We start from the raw sequence: 24,154 nt of genomic DNA, 5'->3' as shown, positions 1-24,154 counted from the left end.
TTTTACCTGTTAGTATGTGTTTGTCGTAACAGGAGTAACATAACCTTGATTTTCATAAAAACAAGTCAAAATCATCTACAGTTATTTTTTTTTTATATAACATTACTACAAACATACAGTACATTCAATGGATTCCAAACGAATGAAACCACTTATTTATAATTAAGCATTTAAAGAGGGGCTAGAAAAGCCCCTTTCCGGCATCCTTAACACGGAAACAAATCTTTGTTAATTTATCTTGTCGAGGCAGTGTCGAAAACACTCGCAAATCGCAATATAATCCTGTCGTCCTCTCGAACAAGCTCTGTGAATAGACCGGCTAAATGCGTACACTGTCGGAGCCTCCCATTTGCATAATGGATATAGACAACGATCTTCCTACAAAACCTGCTGGAAAACAATTCATGGTTCGGATCGTTGAGGATGAAACAACAAATCGACATGCGAAACAGTTTAACATTTGAGAATACTATCCCGACAGTATTCTTAAGCGTTCTCAATCTGATAATATGTTTTTAAAAACACGAACAGCCATCGTATACCCTTTATGGAGTCACGCAAATGATTGACCGATTTCGAACCAACCTACTTACCAAATGCCCGTTAACGTAAAGGCGCGGTTTGTGTTTATTTAAGCATTGCAATGTTTCATAATGTTACGGACGTATTCGTCTTCCTTTTGACATTTGTAAAATAAACATATCGCCTTACAATATCATAACCACACGTTTCTTTTTGTGGATTTATCATAAATCTTTTAAAATATTCAACATCAAATTTGAATTTATTTTCCAGCAACAACGACGTTTAATGACATCAATTTCATTTGTAATGTTCTCTATTTAAAATGTGTGTTATTATTTTTAACAATTTCAAATCTTTTGTTTCAGGTAATATTTTTAATACGACATAAGGCGATATCCACAGTAACGAGACCTAGCAGTTAATCAATATAATGGTAAAAGGTATAAAGACTAGAATAGTGTTTAGAAAGTGCTAAAGAGAACACATTTCAATATAAATTTTATTAGCTATTTCTAGTAAAACTATATTATTTATGACTTTAATAATTAATACCTTGAAAAATTATTTAAGGAGTTTAGAAATTCTCGATCTGTAATAGGTCATTTAACTAATTAACTTACTTTGTCAATTTATACTATTCTTACTTTTATAACGTTAATGTAAATTAGAGATATAGTGATAATTATGAGGAAAGGCTATCTATTCATTAAAAAATATTCTCTTTAATAAACATTGTTGTTAAATAACATCCTTAATCACGCATACAATGTTGTTTGGCAGTCATAACATCACGACGAACGAAAGCCCTACCCAATTGAGCCGAGCCGTAGCATTTTTTATTGTTTACGAAACCGTGTAAACGGAACTTTTATTGTTATTTTGTTATGAACCTGTAAACCAGTTTTATTAAAATAACGCTCATTTTTATTTGAACAATTACCCATTAAGTATTACTGTGTTAGTATAGACAGATATGAAAACAATAAAACATAACAAGACTATAAAATTTAGTCGATTGCCAATTTAGAATATATAGTCGTTATATTTGTCATCATAATTTCACTAACCTTACAAGTGGGGCAACTATCAAATGTGAATGGGCTTTTGTGAATAAAAACGCTGGTCTCATGCGAGAAGATAAGAATAATTTACTGGTTCTCCTGAAGAATGTTATCAGTTATATTTGCCATGTACTAAGCATGTCAACTAGAGCTCTTAAGGCGTTACGCATAGAGATCAGAATGCAAGAGTACGTATATTTTCGCATACAAACCACTGTATTTGGGCCTGTTTTCCCGCTCGTCTTAACAAAGCAACTCAATATATCAAGTTGTCGAGTCGACTTTACTTAAGTCGCAAGATGTTACCCGAAACGTTGTTTGTCACGTAACACGACGCCATTATTATGGCATTGCTCACATGAAATTCGTGCCTTTATTCCAAACATGAACAAAACTAATATAATTAAAACATATCGATATAAAATATATTGCATTTTTGTTTAATACGTGAAACAGGCTCAGTAATAAATATCTTTAATTGATTTGTAAATATTCTTGTTTTGGTATGTCAATCGTATTTTTAATATGGCAGAATAAACTATATTCGTTATATAAATAACTCATCAATCAATCATTCACTTAATTTAAAACAATCTTCAGTTAAAGGCTTATTCATAATATATGGCTAATATAATTTAAAGTTTCTTATTACTTTTCTAATGAATTTTACTTTTGAGACCGTAATTTAAACAAATTTTCTTTCTGCGTAAAAATATACGTAAATATGTATATCTAAATTAACAGTAAAGCAACAGAAATTAACACACACGACTAAATAAGTCGTATATACTATTAAATCTAATATACTACATCTAATACACTACATTACTTCTTCGTATGATATCATAAATACAGAAAAGAGCCTCGTGGTTTGTCCTTTCTCGTGCAATAACGGAGCGACGAATATTCGTGTTTTAGCATCGAGATAATGTATGAACTCGAGACTGACATTATATTTTGGAAATGTACACGGTACTATGTCACTGCTTAAAACTAGTAAACTATGAATTACTTTAACTAAGTTAGTGTTATCTTGCTGAGTGAATATGGGTATGACATATAGATTAAATGAAAGTATAAGAACAACTCGACGTACCTGAATGTACCCTTTATGGATAAATATAAATAATATCCCTTTTCCACTTCATTTAAGTGTAAATCTTGTGTAAGGCTTTTTGCGACGGTGCGCCCATTCCGCGTGGAAATGAAATAAAAGTGTACAAATCACGCGTGAAATTGAGTTCGACCCGCCGCTGAAGAATTGTTCGTCTCGGGAACTAAATGCCATTCCGACCTACATATCACGGCACCGTCTGCTGTACTGCCACCCTACTTCCACTCATGATAGAAAATGAGTTCCGTCTAATAAATACGAGTACATTTAATTTATAGATTGTAACTCAAGATTGTTTCACGAAACTTCACGACATTAGTGAAAGAAAATTGGAATTAATAAAATTGCAAAAATTTTAAAAGCTTCTTGACACATCTCGAATTTATTAAAATTCCAAGAATTTAATAAAAGTAAAAAGGATACTGTTACATAATTCAAGAGTTGGGAATACAACCAGTGGGCGGAATGTGTCGCCAAGTTTTCAGCCAGGAGGGCGCCCGTGGGTCTCATTTGTCAGTATAACAATAATTAATTGAAATTACCTCGCCACTTAAACGACACATATATGGTAATAAGAAGTAAGAGTCTTACAACTTACAAACTTTTCCTATTAAGGACTTTTCGAAATTATATCTAAAGGTATAGTAACTTTCATAAAGAAATGCCGTGTTAAATTTGACGCATAATACACAGCTAAAGTAATTCAATTATATATATTCATTCGAACATATTTAATTTTAGCGTATGATTGCTTAGCGCCATACGCGTCACGATGCAATTATTTGTTCAAACGCTAATAAGCTTCGTTTGTGATGTGCGCATATGCATCGCCGGCGCTAGATTGAATTCTGGCTGTAAATCGAGCCAATATTGACGAGCTCACGTTTAGCGCCTGTACCGTTCCACCCCCAGTAAGCGTCGGGGTCATTTCCATTTTATTCGTGACACGTCCGGTTATGTAAATAAGGTCTATACCTAGTGCCGGCGCCTGTGAGTTCACACGCTACATCATCACCACCGATACACAAAAACCTTACCAAAAAAATAATAAAATTAAACATTTTTTAAAATCTATATTAAAAAATATGTCTTTATTGTAACAAATAGCTGTGTAGGTAATCTCATATAGGTTGTAATCAAAAAGTTATCATATTTTCTTTGCTATTTGAAAAGTATGTCTACTATTTCCGAAGTCAAAGGCAAAGCCCGTCTCAAGTGGTGTTCCACTCATTAGTTAAGCTAAAACGAATCGTCAATACTTTATATGGCTGTGTATTGGTTTAAACGGTGAGTAATTACAGGCATTAGGGACATAATATTTAAGACGGAAAAGAAATGCTATACTATTTACAGTTTATGGACGTAACCACTTACAATCAGATGACCCGTTTGGTCTAGCTTCGTTTTAAAATAAATTAAAAGACAATACTGATTCTCAGTTCCTTAGTAGGTATCCAGATGGCGCTGAGTGTGCATTGAATTTAACTCTTTGCTCCGAACTCATTCGGCAATTTGCACAAAATTGGATGCGCAATTTGTACGAACAACATTGTTTACATAAGTAAGCCATACATAACGTGTTCATGCTTGCAGTGTACGCATAGTAAATAATGACTTTGTAGCCGTAAATGCTGTTAATTGCTCTAATGACGACGGCGGCGGCAGCTTTCAACGTACCCTATGAAGTACAAAGTCATAGATAGTTGATATGACGTTACAACACATTTGCTATGTATACGTATCTACCGAAGCTAATTTAATGTGCTGAAAGATAATGCATTGACGTGTATTCAATTTCGTAATTGTTGGCATAACGGCAACAGTACATGGAAAACACAAAGACAATGAAACGACTAGATATTCGTGCACAATCAAACTAATATGACACTATAATATATTAATATTAGTATGACTGTCTGTCTGTTTGTTCCTCTTTCACGACTAAATCAATGGTCCGAATTTGATGAAATTTAGTATGAAGCAAATTTGAACTCCGAGGAAGGACATCCTGACACATGACAATCAACACCCTAAAACACGAGCGAAGACGGAAGCGACTACTAGTAATATAACTTAATGATATCAACATATTCTAGTAGCATTCTTGATGTTCAAAGATTTATGTAATACTCGGAAAAGTATTCTAAGATTCTCTTTCAGACCAAAAGCTTTAAGACAACAAAATTTGTGTTTCTCACGAAAACTGAATTGAGAATTCTTTAACATTATTAGTGCATCATTTCAAAGCCAAGCGAAGTAGCTGGAGTATTCTTTTGAACAAATAAAAGCAAATTCCAGGGAGGACGCCCGGAATAGCAAAACGAAGTTCCCGTTTACCTCATTGGCATCTTTAATACGCTCTCAGCTTAATTAAATTACTGCACGAGCAGTCGAGAAGTGCAGGCTAGACCCAGACCTTAGTCTTTAAAATATTAATTCGATGAAAAATTAGTTTAATCATACATATGTATGCAAACATAGATGATTAATACATAACACACGCATACGAACAACACAAAACATGCAAAGTTATATGTAACTATTGGTAAGTTTTAGAAAAATAAATTCTTAATATGATTATGAGTACTTGGATTATTAGTACCTATATCATAACTAAACAAAAAAACGCCCAGTCCGATATAGATGTTTATGGATACACCGCCATAAAAAGTATTTGGCAGTAAAACAACATCCATACTAGTATTACGAATACATAAAAAATTAAGCTTGTTTGCTTGTCCGAATTTCATGTTTCACAAGTTCAATCAACTGACGCTTTTAGCAATCTGTAATAGTAATCAAAATTGCTTTCTCATCGTCAAAAATGCAACCAAACACATATTATAGTAACCCCGTTCTTTTTCGGCTAAAAACAGCACCCATATCAATGTTTTGAAAACAGTATTTTTTCGGACGTTATTTCGTACGAAAATTGTATATATGACGTAATTTTACTCCGGGAAAATCCCCAATTTTCATTTTAAGCTTCCCTTGCGGCCTGTAGGTATTCAGTCTGAAAGCAGGGGAGAGTCACACGTGCATTTGTAAAGGCTTTGTATCCGCCGCGTTGCAACCACGTAACGAGCATATCAGCAATCTTGCTGATGGAGCCCTAGCGCAACGCCTTTGTTACTTTTGATTTCCGACCTTTATGTGACATCTGAAAAATATTAGACATTTCATATATTGAAAATCCATACAGACATTTGTGACCCATCGCCTCATTATTTTTTATGTAAATAATTCGTTTGTTAGAAAAAAAATGTCGTGATATTGTTTTTTTGTGAATTGTTATGTACAATTACTTGATTTCAGAAATAGAACGACCCAAGTCACGTCATATAGTAATTTTTGTTCATTATAAGTTCTGTGTATTGTTAGTATAGAACATGTTAATATTGTTTTGGCATGCGGTGATATTTTGTAGATCAAAAAAACTATTTTTAATGATGGGTGGATTTAATAAATAAGTAATGTTTTTTTACAATTTACAAGATTGCTGGAAAGTTTATGATGTTTGAAAATAATTGTCTTTATAATTAATAGCAAAAATCAAAAATATAAGCATTTTTACTTCATTGTTTTAATAAGTAAATAATATGAATTGCTCCATAAATATACACAATTACTTACTATATAAATCCTGACCGCGTGGAGTGATGGCAAGAATGCTAGCGGCATTTCCCCTATTTAGTAAGTAAATATAGTCATATGCAGTGAAACTAATTAAAAAAGTTCATGTAATTCTTCTACTCCCATGACACACGTCTGCAACTACGAGTACCTATAACATACCTTTCTCTCAAAAGCAACTTTCGGACGTGACTACTCAGCACATTTCGTATTTCATAATTTGAGTACTAATTTTGGCTAAAATGTATGTAAAAACATTGCAAAAAATAAATAACCTCGAAAGTTTTGCTAACGGTACTCACCGAAATCCTTCGTTGACGTCAATGGACGCGCAATTCTAAAAAGTTCTATTATAGTTATATTTGGAACGGATTTTATTTATATCCTACTGTAAATAAATAATCAATAAATTTATTTACTTAAGAATTGATAACATTAAATGCTTAAATATATGCAAATATGAACTAAAACTAGTTACTGTATAAATCTTGACCGCGTCGAATGGTGGGAAAAATGCTTGCTGTATTTAACTGTTGAATCGCAATTCCGATTCTCTGGGCAAAAAACGAACCAGCCCAACCTAATCCAACAGGCAATGAGACGAGGTAGTTATACTTTTGATAAAGCTTTTTGCACCACTACTCCAAGGGCCAATCATTTCGACAGCAAATGGAACAAAAAAAAATATAGAGCTATTTATTTTCCTGAATGAAAACCGAAAATACAGTTCGCGCAAATTAAACCACAAAAATAATCAGGCATATTGTCACGATGTTTGGTACGTACCCGCGTAACGATCGCTGGAAATAATTATGATTAAATTAAATATATTAAACTATTTGATAAACATATTGCCAGATAAATAAAACAAATACTGTTTTTGGCTAAGTTGGTCATATTTGTATGGGCGGGCTTAATGACAGCTTAAGGAAAATTAATATAATACGTCATTTTAAATTAAGACTACAGTTATGTACTTGGTGGTAGGGCTTTTAGCATGGGTAGATACCACCCACTCATCAGATATTTTACGACCAAACAACAGCACACAGTATTGTTGCGTTCCGGTTTGAAAAATGAACTACATCCACAAAAGATATAAAGTCGTAGTTCCTAAGGTAGCGCTTTTAATTTATAAGGAATAGAAATATATAATAAACGCGCCAAACAATCACAAGGGAGAACATGCGGGGGAGAGGGCGTGACGTCATAAGAGTCACGCTGTGTGCCATCACGGCGTACGAGCCGGACTTATCCCCAAGGAGCGCCAATAGTTATTTCACATCAACAACGAATTGATTGCATATCTACTACCACTATTGTAAATCTAATGTAAATAAAGTACATATTGCAATAGATTACATACGACAAAAAATATACTTTATTCGAATTGACAAGTACAGCTAATATTGTAATTGTACAGTTAGGGTAAGAAAAGATTTTATTTTCGTGTGCTCAGTATGAGCGATAATCTGCTTTACCGATCGAGAATTACATATTGCGTCGCAATGATTTGATGTTTAGATTCAAAAATACTATGAGTTTAAGACTTGATAAAGAAATTAATTAGAAAACTAACGAAGGTTTTCTTACTCTCACTGTACATTGCAATTTATGACTTCGAATTAAATAAATTATAACATCTCGACATGGTATAAAATACAGTCATTTCGCGCCGTTCCTACACTTAGAACTTTATACTTTACAACGAATTCTAATGCGGTTATATATAATACATGCACATTATAGTAGAAAAAAAATGAAATACTAAAAATTGTATATACTAATATTCTTATTTCGCAACAAAGGATACAAAAAAGTTTTGAAATAATTTCCTGATTACAAAAATAAAACAATTCGCTTTTAATATAAATACAACGAGATTTATTTTTATTTTATGTATGAATTAATAGATTTACTAGTACTTCGGTATTTAGTTAAATAATCTATATATGTAATATAATATATGAGCATGGCTGTATTTCAAATTAAAATAATTGGCATAACAACATTTCCAGACCATGCATGCGGTTCCTAATAAGTATCGATAAACACGACCCCCACGCGAGTAATATCGATACGATGTACAATAGCTGCGAGCATCTCTTTTTGGTATGACGTCATTGTCAATCTACGTTGAGTTCGAATACGAATCTGAACATGATATTTCATATTGCACAGATTATTATTTTATGAAATAAAGAAAACTCAATTTATTTAAAAATATAATTATACTTTATTATAAAATAACAAAATAAAGTTACTAAAATCATCCTTGTGTACCTATAACTACTAAGTACAAGAATTCACAAACATAAACACGAGAAAACCGGTTAAGACTTACGTGTATTTTGTAATCCTAGATGAATTATGATCCTAGTTTTTCATGAAACTTTTACACAGATCTATATTCAAATAATAAATTAATTTTCCCAGCAATTGTAGAATTGTATCTCTCATAGACAGATCGACGGTTGTGCTAACTTTAAAGTTCAACAAAAATGTTTTGCACTTATATTTTTAATACCAGGAAGCAGTCCCTAAACACAGCGAATATCATTTCTCTTCTTACATAAATTTCTTGAAAAACATTTTAACTAACTAAACCCGTACGACTTATGAAAAGGAGACGGGCATATTTTCACACAGGTACTGACAACTAAGTCCCCGGTGAGAAGTATTTCACCTGCTCTTTTCATATAATATCTAATAATGAATTCACTTTACTACAATAAGTTAAAACGTCGCTCTTGAGAGGATTAAGGTAGTATTTTACTCGAAAATCTTTTACACATTGCGCAAGTTTTATGTTAACTACTTTTAAATGTACGTAGTTATATAATAATGATAAATATAGTCACAAATATATTTGATGGAGAAAATTTTTGGAACCCTTTTCTTCACCGATGTTCACCGTCGAATCATCATCATCATAATCAGCCCATGTTTGTCCACTGCTAGACATAGGCCTCTTCAAATGCACGCCACTGTGGTCTTTTTCCGGCTACTCGCATCCAGCTCCTGCATCGTCGAATACTTTATTCGAATGGTTTTTTTCATTTCTTAATGAAATATTCAGTGTTACCGCTCCTTCTTATCATATTATCTTTAATCATGTACTTTATAATAAGTCATCATTAACAATTGAATGCACGAGATTCCATTGTTATAAAATTATTTGAATAATGATATTTTATTACAAAAATTATATTCAATGTGTGGGGCACAAGACGTTCAGAACTATTTTTTTAAGAAGAATAGAGTGTGTACAATGCAAAAGGCTAGGCTTCTTTATATAATTACTGCCTTCCATCGTAAGTTCCTCTTCCGACACTGCTACGTTGGACCTTTCTATCACCTGGCTAATGATACGAGTAAAATTATAGTGAAGAATTTTGACGTTGACCTGAAGCAAGTACATTCCTATTCTTCTTCTTATGGCTTTGAAGTACGTTGTCCCTTGTCAAATTTCTTACAGCTTAGTTCGGCTTTAGCAAAGTTTACACAATCCCTCGCTGTTGTTAGGTACTTTTTTCCAACCTTGCACTTTAAGTCCCCTAAAGTGTATCTGTAGTCTAACGTCATTAGATAAATTCGGTAAATGTCAGATTTGCTGTGTTCGATTCACTTGTTAATCATTTTAGTCCGAACCAATCAATTGATGTACATAATTGTAAGACCATATCAAGATTTTTTGAGAAAAAATGAAAGTATCCTTCTAACGATAATTTAACACCTACGCTGAAAATATCTACATAAGTATTCTCATGAGATCTTCTTTATAATTGACATCCTCACCAGAAGTCGAACCATCGTAATTATTGGATTTAGTCTTAACTCGTCAACAGGACACACTCTCACCTATTACGTTCTCTGGGTTCATTTACGTTATTGTCTGAGCATTATCTCTGCCTCGACGGAACTAAATAAAGAAGCCATGACTGGGCAACCGTTTGCTAAAGGAATGTAATAGTTGTCACAAATTTAATATTGATGTGAATTGTGTGCGAAATGGAATTTCAATAGATGTAGAACTGCAAACCGATACGGAAACTACCCACTATTACGAAATGGCATACTTATGAGACTTTAAAACCATTTATTTATTAAAGTTGGATATTACAAAGCATTATAGTAAATTCGATTTCATTAACATCAGAAAAAGACGCGAATGATTTCGAAGGCGATGCGTCCCTTGGAACTGAATTTTTCCCTCATTAAAAGTTATCCAAGCGGTAAGGGAATTAAGTAGGATCTGGCGAAGTCGATAGATTGCGAAGATTATGTCCATGTGCAGTGTTGTTACTAAAGACATCTACGAGTATGAGAAGAACTCTTGAGCTTTGAAGGGACGAGAAAAATAATTAATTACATCATATTATATTCACGACTTAGCGACGTATATTATATTGAAACAATATCTTTGAAATAGGTTTGACTAGTATTTATTTATTTATTTATTGGGAAACAAACAGCACATACACATCATAATAGTTTTCACATATAAAAAATAATTACATAAGCCAACAAAGTTTCCACTTTTGCACAGTGTCATGGAGTGAACATAGAAAAAAAACTTATAATTATCAGAATTTAACATTTTACAATCCAAAGTAAATTTAAGAATAGGAAAGAAAAACAAACATCTTAAATGTAAAAAAATATGAACTATATGAGCTTTTTCAAAGAACGAGAAAACTTTAAAATACCGTCATTAAAAATATCAACACTGTTAAACAATGTGTTATAGTTAGTACAAGCTCTTACGAGAAAACGATTTTTTGCATAATTTCTTTTACATAATGGGACAGAGAAGATATGTTTACATCGTATAGAAGAATTAGAGCACTTAAAAATATGTTATTTAATAAATATGTTGAGTCTATAAGATTATTAATGATTTTATATAGGAAAATTTGATCCCTTTGTACCCTGTGGTTCTCAAGTGACATAATGTTTAGACTTTTGACAGAGTTTTCCCCAAATTTGTATGTCATTCTTTTAAGAAACTTGTTTTGGACGCTATTATTCTAAAATAAATTTAAATTTATTATTGTATTCAATAAATTAAGGGTACACTTTTCGACTAATGTTCTGCCAGTAAATTTGATATTAATTATTATTAGTTATATGAATACGTCATTAGAGAATTTGGACCTTTGTATTTGATTGTCTATTTATATGACTGGTTATTTGAGATCGAAGTTTCCAGAAGGTACTGATCGAACCAAACACATGTTCTCGTTTGTAGCGTTTGATTTATCACAATGTTGATAACTTCAGATATAATATAGCTGCACATCGGGTTCATATTTCAAGTTACTAATGCGATAATGCTCAACAAAAAATACAGGCTGAAGAGATATCCATAGCTAGCTTAAATATGGCTTAGCTGTGAATGTGTAAAAAAATATTTACTGCTTTTATTGTAAGCAGGTTTTAATGCTACATCACAACGACAGGGAGGATACCGCTGGCTTTTAGTGAGTAGTCTGGCCTAGTGCCAGGAGTCTTATTTTTTTTAAACGAAGTTCTTTTACGTGGTTTACAGTAAAGTGAACTGCCAGTAATCGTCACATTAGTAAGAGCGTAATGCCTTCTCCAGGATACCTTTCCCTGTCTTTTTCTGTATCTTTTTTTTTCAAACTCATATATTTTTATTTTGTCTGTTATTTAATTCATAATATTTAACGAAAGCAACTCGAGTGTCCCACGACACCGATCGTTTTTTTGTTACTGTGGGGTAATGCGTAAAAACAATGTCTGAATCCTTATAAACTTTTCTATATATATATGTAATATATACTTCAAAATATTGTTAGTAAGTAAAGATTCAGCCTAATATAAAATACTGGGGATTAATTTTTTTTGTTTTTTTTTTTAATCGTATTAATTTTAAATTAGATTATTTAAGTAAAATGTGATTGAATTTTTTTATGTGATAGATTTGAGTTGTTGTTTTAAATATTTCTTATTCATAACACTACATCAGGTTTTTTCTGAACAATGAGTGCTCTTTTGAATAATTTAGTACCCTTTTATAGTTCGGCATGTTATCGCAGTAAACGTTTTTGAATTATCATGTCCTTATTCATATCAACCTGTTTTGTTATGCTCTTCGTGTACAGTCAGCCGTAACTATGTATTATTAAATTATTTGATAATAACCTTTATGATAAGTTACATAAGGTCTACGTAAAAAGGTCTACGCGTTGCCATCTGTACTTTCGATTTTGATTCCCCGCTGGGACAACGGCGCGTGCGCGGCAGGGTTCCACGTTACTTACTGCAATTGGTCACGATTACAGTTTTTCGAAACAAATAATTTTTATTAATTCTGAATAGTACGGCAATATGTTCCAATAATATATCGTAGTAAGTTATATCTACATTATATAGGTAAATATCATCTTTTATATACTGGGAAATTTTAGTAAGATTCTCGTATAAAAACCCTTGAGACACATAATATTAAGCTCACGAAATGGCTGAAGAATGCATACACTCTAAAAATTAATCCTCATCAATTTAACAAGTAAGTATTAAGTTCGTTTTGATTCCTATTACAATAGACTATTTAGATTTAATTTATTTATTTTTATTTATTTATTTATTTATTTAGGTTTATTTTATTATTATTTGGAATTAGTATTTTAGATGAATGAGAACAAAATTTAATTAAAATTTGTATACATTACAGCATACGATAGGGCAGAGACTTTCTATTCAGTAAAAAACCTATGTCAGAAGATCTCACTCTTTCTTTAATAAAAGTAAGGAACTATTAATTCAATAAAATAAAACTGGTTATTTCTTTTTGTAATTTCAATGATAATTTTAAGAAATAAATAAATTCAATTAACACGCGTAGCGTCACTGCACTGTAGTCGAAAACCGCAGTAAATTAAAACAAAAGTTTTATTTACTGTTTTCACAATTACAGGCCATCGACTGTATTTGCTTAAAGGTTACGTGCTCGATGCACATTTACCGAAGATAAATACTATTTCAATTAAATAAACGTGTATCACGATGAACGAGTATTGATTTATTGTCAATAATTTACTGTTGGTCGTATTATAATGTAGAGTTCTACTTTACATGTAATCGAATGTACAAAATCAGTTGGGATATGTTCGACACGTTAATGTATATAATATAACCTTGTTAATGTATTGTTGGAATAAACAAGCAACGTCTGCGTCAAGTCACACAACTTCCCTTAAAAAAGGGCGTGAGATTCGTGGCTGGCACATTGATATCGCGAATATAATTATTATGGTGTAATGTGATTATTGATGGTTATTTGTGTTGTAGACTAAATGTTTTTCTTTTGTGCTAGATTGATTGTTACTTAAATTAAAGATAATTGTTTTAGAGGTTAACCTACTTTCTACTTCTGTTTCTAAAAGTATATATATATATATACCCATGCTAATGTATATATAGCTGTTAAATTTCCCACTGCTGGGCTAACGCCTCACGTGTGGGTAGATGAATATATGTACATGTTGCCGGATTTCGTTGAAATTAGATACATGCAGGTTTCCACACGATGTTTTGCTTCACCAAAAAACACAATAATAAACACAAATTAAGCACATGACAGTTTAGTGATGCTTGCCTGGGTTTGAACCCATAATCATCAGTGAAGATGGTTGCGTTCTAACCACTTGGCCATCCCGGCTCGGAATGTGTTTATATTTCCACAAAATTTTTATTCACGTTAAACCTTGTGAATAGAACGAAGTTTTGTTAAATAAATCATGGTTTGGAGAGAAACAATAGCTTACTTAACACATATAAAAATCATTTTATATATTAAACGCCCTGCGGCGACTTTCGTTACATATGTATGTTTAATATTGTGTGGATTTTCACTTTTCATTAGAAAAATTGATTCGTGTTTACAGTGTAGGTATATCATTTATGAACATTTTATTCAAATTGAATATGTAATGTTATTATGAAATTTGTCGGTGAAGTCGGAAAAAAATCGTGCCGCCGGAGAACCATAGCGTGCGCTCTGTAAATCGATAAAGTTATATGAAAATTGGTGTGTAGTGGAATCGTTCCTCTCAAACAGTTCTATATGAAAGTCATGTGTTTTATGTTAACCAAACGCCGGGGCGTTGACTAGTAGTTTAAAAAATAATTTATTGTTAATAGTTACTTGTATGGAACAGTCAAAAGTTTCTTTAAATATTACTCAAACTTGTATAGATTTTTTCTTTTTTAAACTGTTGGTAAAGTAGATTCTCCAAGAACACAAATTTCATTTGCATTTTATACCAACAACGATTCAGGGAGGTCGGGCTTGATATCTCCATATCCTGCCTAATCTCGTTTTCATCCCTTACGAAAGAACCTCGTTATGGCGAATCGATTTTATCGGTTTCAAGCCGATTCAAAAATGTTCATATTTATATTCTACATAAAATTTACGTTATAATAATAGTGTTCCAAGTTAACCAGAGGGCAATATACCCACTGAATTAAAATAAAAAATAATACATGCAAATTAGCTTATACTTTTGGCTTCGTTCAACTAAAGACAATCTCGAGTGTGGAATAAGGTCTTACAACAAAAAAAGTATCATGGAAACTGCACCAATATGGAACAAATACATAACCCCCCCTCCCTCTCATTCGTAGAATTTGAGGAGGGTTTTTAATTTCGCTTGCTATATTCGACCTTAACAAAGTAAAAAACAAGTTAAAATTAAAACACGTGTTTGCAATTCACACACAGCAAATGTGAACCTTAATATTATACATATGTATATTTTTAAATGGTTAACATTTTCATCAAATCAAGATTCTAAAGAAATTTTCAAATTATAAAAAGTAATCTTATAAAATTTTGTCTTCAAGAAGGTCTCATAAAATAATTCTTCTGTAAATAAAATACGTTTTCCGATATCGATACAGCACTGACAGTTGTCAGTCGGAACAGTGTAATAGCTACATTTTACGACTAAACCTGTATGTATGCATATATAAATTTACATACATACTTAGGTACTTGTATAACCGTTGAAACGTCAGCGTTTAACTTCGTAACTGGCTTGAACGCCGAACGGTCAAGCGCTGTAGGTATAATAATACATACTAGAATGAAGCAATGGAAGTAGTTTTCCTACTCTGACTATCCACTGTATACCATCAAAAAATAATTATTTCGTATTGGTGCATTCCGTAAATTTTTTTGGGCGAAAGTGCAATTTATTCAAATTATTAGGTAGTTAAATATGATCTGAGGTATTAACCATTATTCCAATTATTGATATACATACATTAATTAATCCCATTTCAGTTTAACTATTAATTTAATAGTTTTTAGTTGTACCAATCGGACACACAATTGATGAAGAAAGTGCGAAAGTGTTAATATAAAAAATAAGATAATTTGATGCTTAACAAAATGATTTGGTAAACATAATTATCTTATTAAACATTCTCAATCGATTAAAAATTAATTTGTAAATTCTCAAAATGTTACATAGCTATTCCTCGGTATATGTGAACAAAGTAAGTAAATCTTGAAAATCCTTACACCACAACTAGACAAATGAGGGGTGCGAATACAAAGATCAAGGGGCGTTTTAGTCCATTTGCATTTAGATGAGCGAGACAAGATATTGTTGAGCACGACAATTCGCAGGGAGGAAGCGCTCTTGTCGCCACACAATCACCCTTCACCTTCCCGACTAATTACGGACACTAACAATCTGTCAGAAATTTTCGCCGCAATGAAAAGTCCTTGCCTCATGAACGCTCTTCTGGCTTATCTAATTATCTTTTTTAATTGCATAATTTAAATCAACTCAAACATAATTACGGTTAACATAATCAGTATACTTTCACAACACTCGAAAAATGAGCAAACAAAAAATTCTTGTAACACCTCATATATTAAGAGATGTTTATATATACGGTAGTAAATCTTTGTCATCACACACCTGATAAAGGCGTACCGTTATGTACAGGCAGCGAATAAACTTGGACAAGGGCCTACGCATGTATTAACAATGCAAAGGAAAGCGAATGCATCGAACATTGTATACTCTCACGGAATTCTAAGACGGATTCGTATATGTGTGAATAAGTTAGGAATGTGTGGGGGCGACACTTCTAAACGGAACGGATGCTGATTACACGGCAATTAGAATAAAACTTTGAGGAACAAGACTGTCCTTATACATTTATACTGTATTACACTGTGATACGACTCCATAAATTACTTTACGAATTGAGTGAAAATTTTCGGCATAATTAATAATTGTTGTTTATAGTTAACAAACAGCATAGGCTTCTGTTTATTTTCGTATCCATAATATTTGTGAGAGCAATTGTAGATACACTTATGTGGGCCCTTGATATTTTATGGTGCCTAGATGAGTTGTGGTACATAAATCAACTGCGAGAAATGTATTGCGTAACGAAACTTCATAGAAGTGCTCTTAAGTTGAGTGTATGAGAGGTTAACGTCTAAAGCGAGATTCGAGAGCTGACGCTGGTGACATTACTGTGCCTAGCCCATCCCTATATCGCAAGAATACATACAGTGCAAGAATACGTACGTATTCCGTAAAATAATAATAATTAATTTACTCATTAAATGCATTAACAAATTAAAAAAAAAACATTAATTATAATTTCTTAAATTCCTTTGAAATTCATTAATATTATATTAAAAATGCATGTATGTATACTAAATAAATGTTATAAATTGATTATTTTAAATATTATCATGACTGCGAACTGTCTGGAATCATGAGTCATTCCAGCATTGTTCCAAGAAACATCGACTGCTCCGTATCGATAACCACATGGTTCAATTTCCTAACTGAAGAATGTGCAGCTGTCCTGTTTCTGCTCGATATAAAAGAAAGGGACAATTGGTGATTACAATCAATTAACTCGTGACGATGGCCAAAGCTTTGATCTCAGCTTTTTACCGCAAACCAGTATGGCAATCTGGTTACACTCAGCACACATTTTTCTACATAAATGTTATCCATGTGTATTTTCACAATATCGATATCACAATATAGATTTTATAATATGATGTTTATTAAGTTGCATCGAAATTCTTACAATTAGCAAGATGAAGGAGTGATTTAAAATATTATTATTAAAGTACAAACTAATCTTATTATTAATCAACATATCAAATACTTAATCGGACAATATATATCTATAATTAGTTAGGGGTTTTTTTTATTTATTTAATTAATAATATTCTTGTACTTTCTTAATATAAGAACAAAGATAACTTAGAAATACATTGCTTATTATTAAGAGTATTTTCTCACGTTTCATAACGATATAGATCAAGCTTCAGAACAATACGGATCGTTTTGGTCCGGTCAATTAGTTTCCTACGTGACTGCGTTAAATAAAAACAAACAAGAATACTTTTTTTTTGCTGTAAGTTGAAAGCTAAGTCTTCCTTAAAACAAAATTTATCGTGAAACAGACATCAACTCATTATTACGGAACAGCGCGTTATTTCATTCATTTTAATTCCCTAAATGGATTTAAAAAAATGCTTTGCGCTGATTTTGAGTTGTAATTTGTTTTTAAAGCATCGAATTAAGCTGAATTATTTAAATGTAATCGATCAGCTCACGACACGTTGCGTGATAATGTGAAGGCTCTCTTTGTGAAGCTCTCTTTTAATGTGAAGGCTTATGGTGTTCACCACACTGCTCCAATTGGGTTGGTTGTGTAGTTCTAAATTGTATCGAGTTGGAGATACTGTCCTTTTGCTTTCCTCGAATTAATACAATTATCAAAGAAGATCTGCCTGCATGGGCAAAATATATAATCATTTTATGCGCCAGCTCCCTAACCATTAATATTAAATGATTTCCATTTGATGCACTGAAATACGTAGACGCGTTGTGGCTTCGCTTTCTGAAATTGAAAAAGGCAAACAATTTATTTAGTAGCCCGCCCTTGCGGCTCGCGACGGTTAGCCATTATTTTTAACATTCCATTCTCTTACCTAAATAAATTCGTTTTATTTGGGTTGGAACGTTTCTACAGCCCAGAATCCGGTCATACTAACTCGACTATAATAATATTTATGGTTTCCCTAGTATTAAATATGCTTAACATAATAATGAAACGAACACTTATCTTAAAATAAAAAAATAAATTAAAAATTTCAGAAACCCCCGCCACAAAAAACATAAGCTACATTTAAAAAGTAAAAAATAATAAAAGAAAATTAATCCTAAAGTACCTATATGCATAAGTATGTATTAATATTAAAAAAAAAAAACTTCGCGTTGGGGGACCGCACCTAATTAATTAGTGTCACATGCTTACCTATCTCATCTTTTATATAACACTTAATATTATTTTGTACAATAGCGCTCGGTCCCCCAACGCGAATTTTTTTTTTAAATATTAATACATACTTATGCATATAGGTACTTTAGGATTAATTTTCTTTTATTATTTTTTACTTTTTAAATGTAGCTTATGTTTTTTGTGGCGGGGGTTTCTGAAATTTTTAATTTATTTTTTTATTTTATACTTTTTAAAGGTAAGCGTCCCTATAATATCTCTGGTTAAGTTGTAAATACGTTGGTACTTGTTGATTTAAAACATAAAAGTTAAGATTACATTTTAAGGTCAATCTTGTTCTTTTTTATTTTAGTTACTAATTAATTTTTTTTGTTTCTTAATTATTTTTTTTTATCTAATAATTTTATTTAATTATTAATTAATGTTTTTTGTGATGTACAAGTCATAACATTTCATTTGATACCCCAATTGAGCATATTTACAGACATTCGGTTTTTCTTCCCCACTTTAACCCCCCATAACTTTTAAACGGCTAAACCGATTTTCATCAAACATGTCTAAGAACAATCGCCCGTAAAACACCTATAATACAAAAAAACTAAATTGAAATCGGTTCATTCGTTCGGGAGCTATGATGCCACAGACAGACAGACACACAGAAAGACAGACAGACAGACACGTCAAACTTATAACACCCCTCTTATGCTTATAGTTTCGCTATAAGTCTAAATGGATGGATATGGATATGGATATCAAATGATATCAATATATCCATAAAGCGCCATTTTGTAGAGGCAGCCATCTTGGATTTTAAATTTTTCATACCTAATAGTATTTCACTAGTCAAGCCCTTTCATTTGATACCCATATTGATCAAGTTGTAATAAAAAAATGTAAAGCACCATTTTGTAGAAGCAGCCATCTTGTATTTTAAATTTGTCATATCTAATAGTATTCTACTAGTCAAGCCCTTTCATTTGATACCCATATTGATGGAGTTTAAAAAAAATATCTAATCTGTCATTTTGTGGCGGCGGCCATCTTGGAACAATTTTCATCAAACTTACGTAAAAACACTCTCGACATTTTCTACTGTCAAACAAAAAAAACTAAATCAAAATCGGTCCATCCGTTCGGCGGCTAGAGTGGTACAGACAGACACACACACACACACACACACACACAGACACGTCAAACTTATAACACCCCGTCGTTTTTGCGTCGGGGGTTAAAAAAAGTTAGGAAGAAGTAAGAATATGTTAAAGGGTATTCTTATGCAATAATAAGTCCACACGAAACCAATTCCTCTTTATTCTTATATACATTATACATGTTTCATTACGAATATATTTGTAAGTATATCGATAGAATTGGTTGAATACAAAAATTACAGATTGAACAAGCAAATTCTGTACTAAACCTTATTTTCGCACTGTCAAAGTAAAGCTAAAACTACCGTACGAAATTGTTTTTACATTCATATCGATTGTAGAGAATGCAAACACAGAGGGCGACATGGTGAAGCTAAGCCCCTCTAATAACTGCCTCACGACTAATCCAAGATAGGCAGGCGTGGCCGTAATTCGATATCACCCGTCTTTATCTTGCTGACCTTTGGAGGGCATCGATAGTCTACCCGCATTAAAAACATACATAGTCCGATCTTTATTTCAGACTGTACCTACTAATTATGTCACTCCCATTAAATTCTTTCATTTCATAAAAGCTTTCAACACATTTCGGACGGTATAAAGTATATATATACGTACGATTGGTAATAGTGTTTCAATGTAGGGGAATAAAATGAATATGATACTGTGGAGGTGGACTCCATTAACGGGTAAATATTTGTTAATTTGTCACGGTAGGTTGTCATAGCCGCTTTGACATGTCGGCTTGCACATATGTAATATCGTTGTTACTATTTAACTCCCAACTTCGATCGTGCGTTGCCATGTAGTCAAAATAATAATAATTAAATGACCTGAAATGTATTTCAGTTCATGCTTATGTGGTTAAGCTATGCAGACAGTTTATAGTTAATAATAACTGTAATATTATTGTGATGTATTAAAGACGTATCGGTAATTAGATAGACGTAGATCGAATTTGGATCGGTTTAGCCGACAGACAGCCAGACGGACTATTTTTGCATTTATAATATTAGTATTGTTTTTAAAACATATAAGCCTTCTTAGTTCTTATAAAATGACTGTAATACTTTATCGAGTACTTTATTATAAATATTATTATATTATCTACAAAAGGAGATCGGACAAAAAAGTTTTAATATATTATTATAATCTTTTGTTAATTTTTACTCAGTGTCAAACGTAATCATATTAGAAAAATATTTTGAATGTTTCAAAATCCTGAATAAGTATGAAAAACAAAAAAATGTGTAGCACAAAAGTGAAATGAAACGTGTAGTTGAAGGATATTCTTCATAACAGTACTCATATAAAGGTATCATATCTCGCGGAGGGATTGAAAGCTCTGCAAGTGTTCTTTGTTCTAAGTGCGTCACGTGCTGAAGCTTTTTATTATCCTTCTCTATTCCGTGCGCGAGACGCGTGCTCAGAAAAGTCGTTTCTTTGTAAATGAAGCAGCTTATTGCAGTACCGGGGTAATTCAACATTAACAATGATTACAATTAAATTACCTTATTTTGTTTACGTTGAATTAAATAGTTTTATTATGTATATAAATGACTCTATGTGACGGCTTAAGGCGCAATTATTAATTGAACATTGAGAAAATATTTAAAAAAAGAATTTATCGTAGTTATAAATGTAGTACGATACAAATTAAAAAATTAGTAAAACCGATTACTGGCGATTTACACAACCAATAGAAATAGCTCCCTATCGCGCCATTTGTCGCTATACGTTGCTATAGATTCTCGCATCAGTTCAACCGGAGAAAGCAAATCGACTTGTCAAATTGACGAATATATTAGGTATATGATATAACACGTTAAGTTTGTGTAAAGATCATATTATTCACATAAGAAATAAGTATTGATAATTTGGGATGGCGTACTTAATTCGGATGTGATCGGTTTTACGAATTTTGCCGATGCTACATGCAAGTTGTGTCGTACTATACCGACTTCGATTCTAAACTTGAAGTTTCTAATAAAATTATATTTACGGAAATATATTACATACTCATGACAGCGTTTATATAAATCGTCTTTATTTCAAAATAACAAATTTATTAATATGGCGCCGTCTTTTAGCCCACCGTGATCATAACAAAAGTATAAATAAATTGCCTTAGTTACTTTTTTTTAAGTTTGGGAATTTAAAACGAACAACAAAATCTGTATTTGAAACTTCAACCCGGGTACTGCACGACAGGACCACGACATTACGACCACTTATTATATAATATAAACAAGACATATAATAACGAGTGATTATATATATATATATATATATATATATATATATATATATATATATATATATATATATATATATATATATATATATATATATAATACGTATGAATATTAATATAATCACATGTATAATTGAATTATAAAAAGATAACTTTGAAAAATAACGTTGATTAAATATAACGTAATGTAATTTAGCTTTACATATGCGTATGAAGTAAACGCTTATTACAGTGACAGAAACGTAATGAATTCCATGAAGAGGGCTTAACACTCATACCGAGGGAATGTGACATGAATCCCCGCAATAACCGAGACGAATAACGAGATCGCGTCTAACGCTTTTCTATGAATACGTCAAAAAGAATATTCAGCAGCTCTTTTAATTAAGTTTCTTTGTGTATTTATGCTACCAAAATTATATCCATTTGGCTTAGTAACGTATATCTAAACTCGAAATGTGTTTTGCTAGATTTATACTAACATTGAAATATTAATTATTTTCGAAAGTCATATATTATTTAATATTCTGTAAAAATTTAATCATATAACGAATTTATTTATATTTTACTTGATATTATTGTAACGCAATATTTTTGTTTGCAGGCGTCGTTTTTGCCGTGGAAGTCCACTTTGAAAATAAGGATAGTGGATTCTTCCTGAAACATACAGCACGATGGAGTGGATCGGGTCCCCCACCCGAGCCAATGGGTACAGCACTTCCCGGTGCCCTTCTCTCCCTCGACCGATTTACAGTTCTTCAAGGTTCCGCCCCAGCGTCTGTTAGAGCAACGTATGGACCATTTTCTACAAAACAAACAGTTCCAGCTCGTTACGCTGTTCCCGACCCTCTTGAACCGCCACGAAGAAATGCAACGTTAGTTGAATTGCAAGACGCGACAGCGCATAGACTTGACGTGTCAGCCCATCTTGTATTTCGAGAACTACCCAAAGATGCACCCGTACTGAGAGTTTTATTCCACACGGGTGGCGAAGGAGGAGCTCGAAGGGCAGCTGCGAGGCCTCGTCGTGTATGCATAACTCTTCACGCTAGCCTCGGAACAAAAACTTTGACCGCCACATGTGGTCCGGAAGGCGAAGAAGGAGCGTGTTTGGCAGAACTGACTGTCCCAGCTGCATGGTGGCCAGCAGATGGTAAAGGAAAACGACCACCGAGAACTATGAAACTGGCGTACAGTGCAGCTGAGGCAAGCAGCGGTGAAACTGGAGAGGGGGTATGCGGCAAAGTATCTGTGCAACCAGCTTGGCCATTAGGCACAGTTACCTTGTCGGGAGCTCGTGCTGGGTATAGAGAAGCGCGTGCGGGAGACACAGCACTATTGTTGCCACGGGCGCCTTTATACCCTCACTTTAGACTGCATTTGCCTTTTGTCATTCGACGTGACACCAGTCATTCAATAGGACATGTTGTTATCAGGTTAGTTAAATATTAAATAATAACTATTTAATTTATTTATATGCAAATAGTTTTATTGAGTTGGCAGACGTACAAATTGACTACCTAAAGTTGTTGATATGTGGTCAACTTCGCCCATACATATGTGCTATGAGAAATATTAACCATTCTTTGCAACAATAATGTTATTAGTTACACTGGCTCACTCACCCTTCAAACCGGAACAATACTAAGTACTACTACTTGATGATAGAATATCTGATGAGTCGTATTTACCTACCCAGGCAAGTTGGCACAAATACATACAAAAGTATACATAGATATATATCATTCGTCATAGTGTATCTTAAAAATGCAAGTCGGGGCAGATCGTTAGTTTATCACAAATATTATGAATAAACAATTTCGCCGCATGTGTATGAAATGCGTCAAGCGTAGTTATAAATTAAATTGCGCTTTGCAAGCCGTAGCGTGCAACTGTGAATACTTCGTACTAATTAAGTGAATAAAAAATTTAAATATACAAGAGCTCAAGAGTAATGTTAATTACGTTAAAATTTACAAAAAAAAATATATGTATAGTATGATATGGATATTTTATATATAGAGAGTTTTAGTAGTAGCCATTAACATAATAGTATTCTTAGTGGATTCATAAAAACCTTATTTCTAAGTAAAAC

The 24,154-nt window shown here is 32.6% G+C and overlaps 1 protein-coding gene across 1 annotated transcript in view; it reads left to right on the top strand.

The window, feature by feature from the left end:
* LOC124533705 (transmembrane protein 132E) overlaps positions 1-24,154 on the top strand; it is a 72,838-nt gene that overhangs the window by 32,297 nt on the left and 16,387 nt on the right. Inside the window, exon 2 of the mRNA XM_047109153.1 lies at positions 22,664-23,495. Coding sequence (XP_046965109.1) covers positions 22,664-23,495 — 832 coding nt within the window. The remainder of the gene's footprint in view (positions 1-22,663; positions 23,496-24,154) is intronic.

Source organism: Vanessa cardui, chromosome 11 (assembly GCF_905220365.1).
Source record: "Vanessa cardui chromosome 11, ilVanCard2.1, whole genome shotgun sequence".
NCBI lineage: Eukaryota > Metazoa > Arthropoda > Insecta > Lepidoptera > Nymphalidae > Vanessa > Vanessa cardui.
The sequence above is the reverse complement of the archived record's forward strand: the minus strand, read 5'-3'. Positions and strand labels throughout refer to the sequence as shown.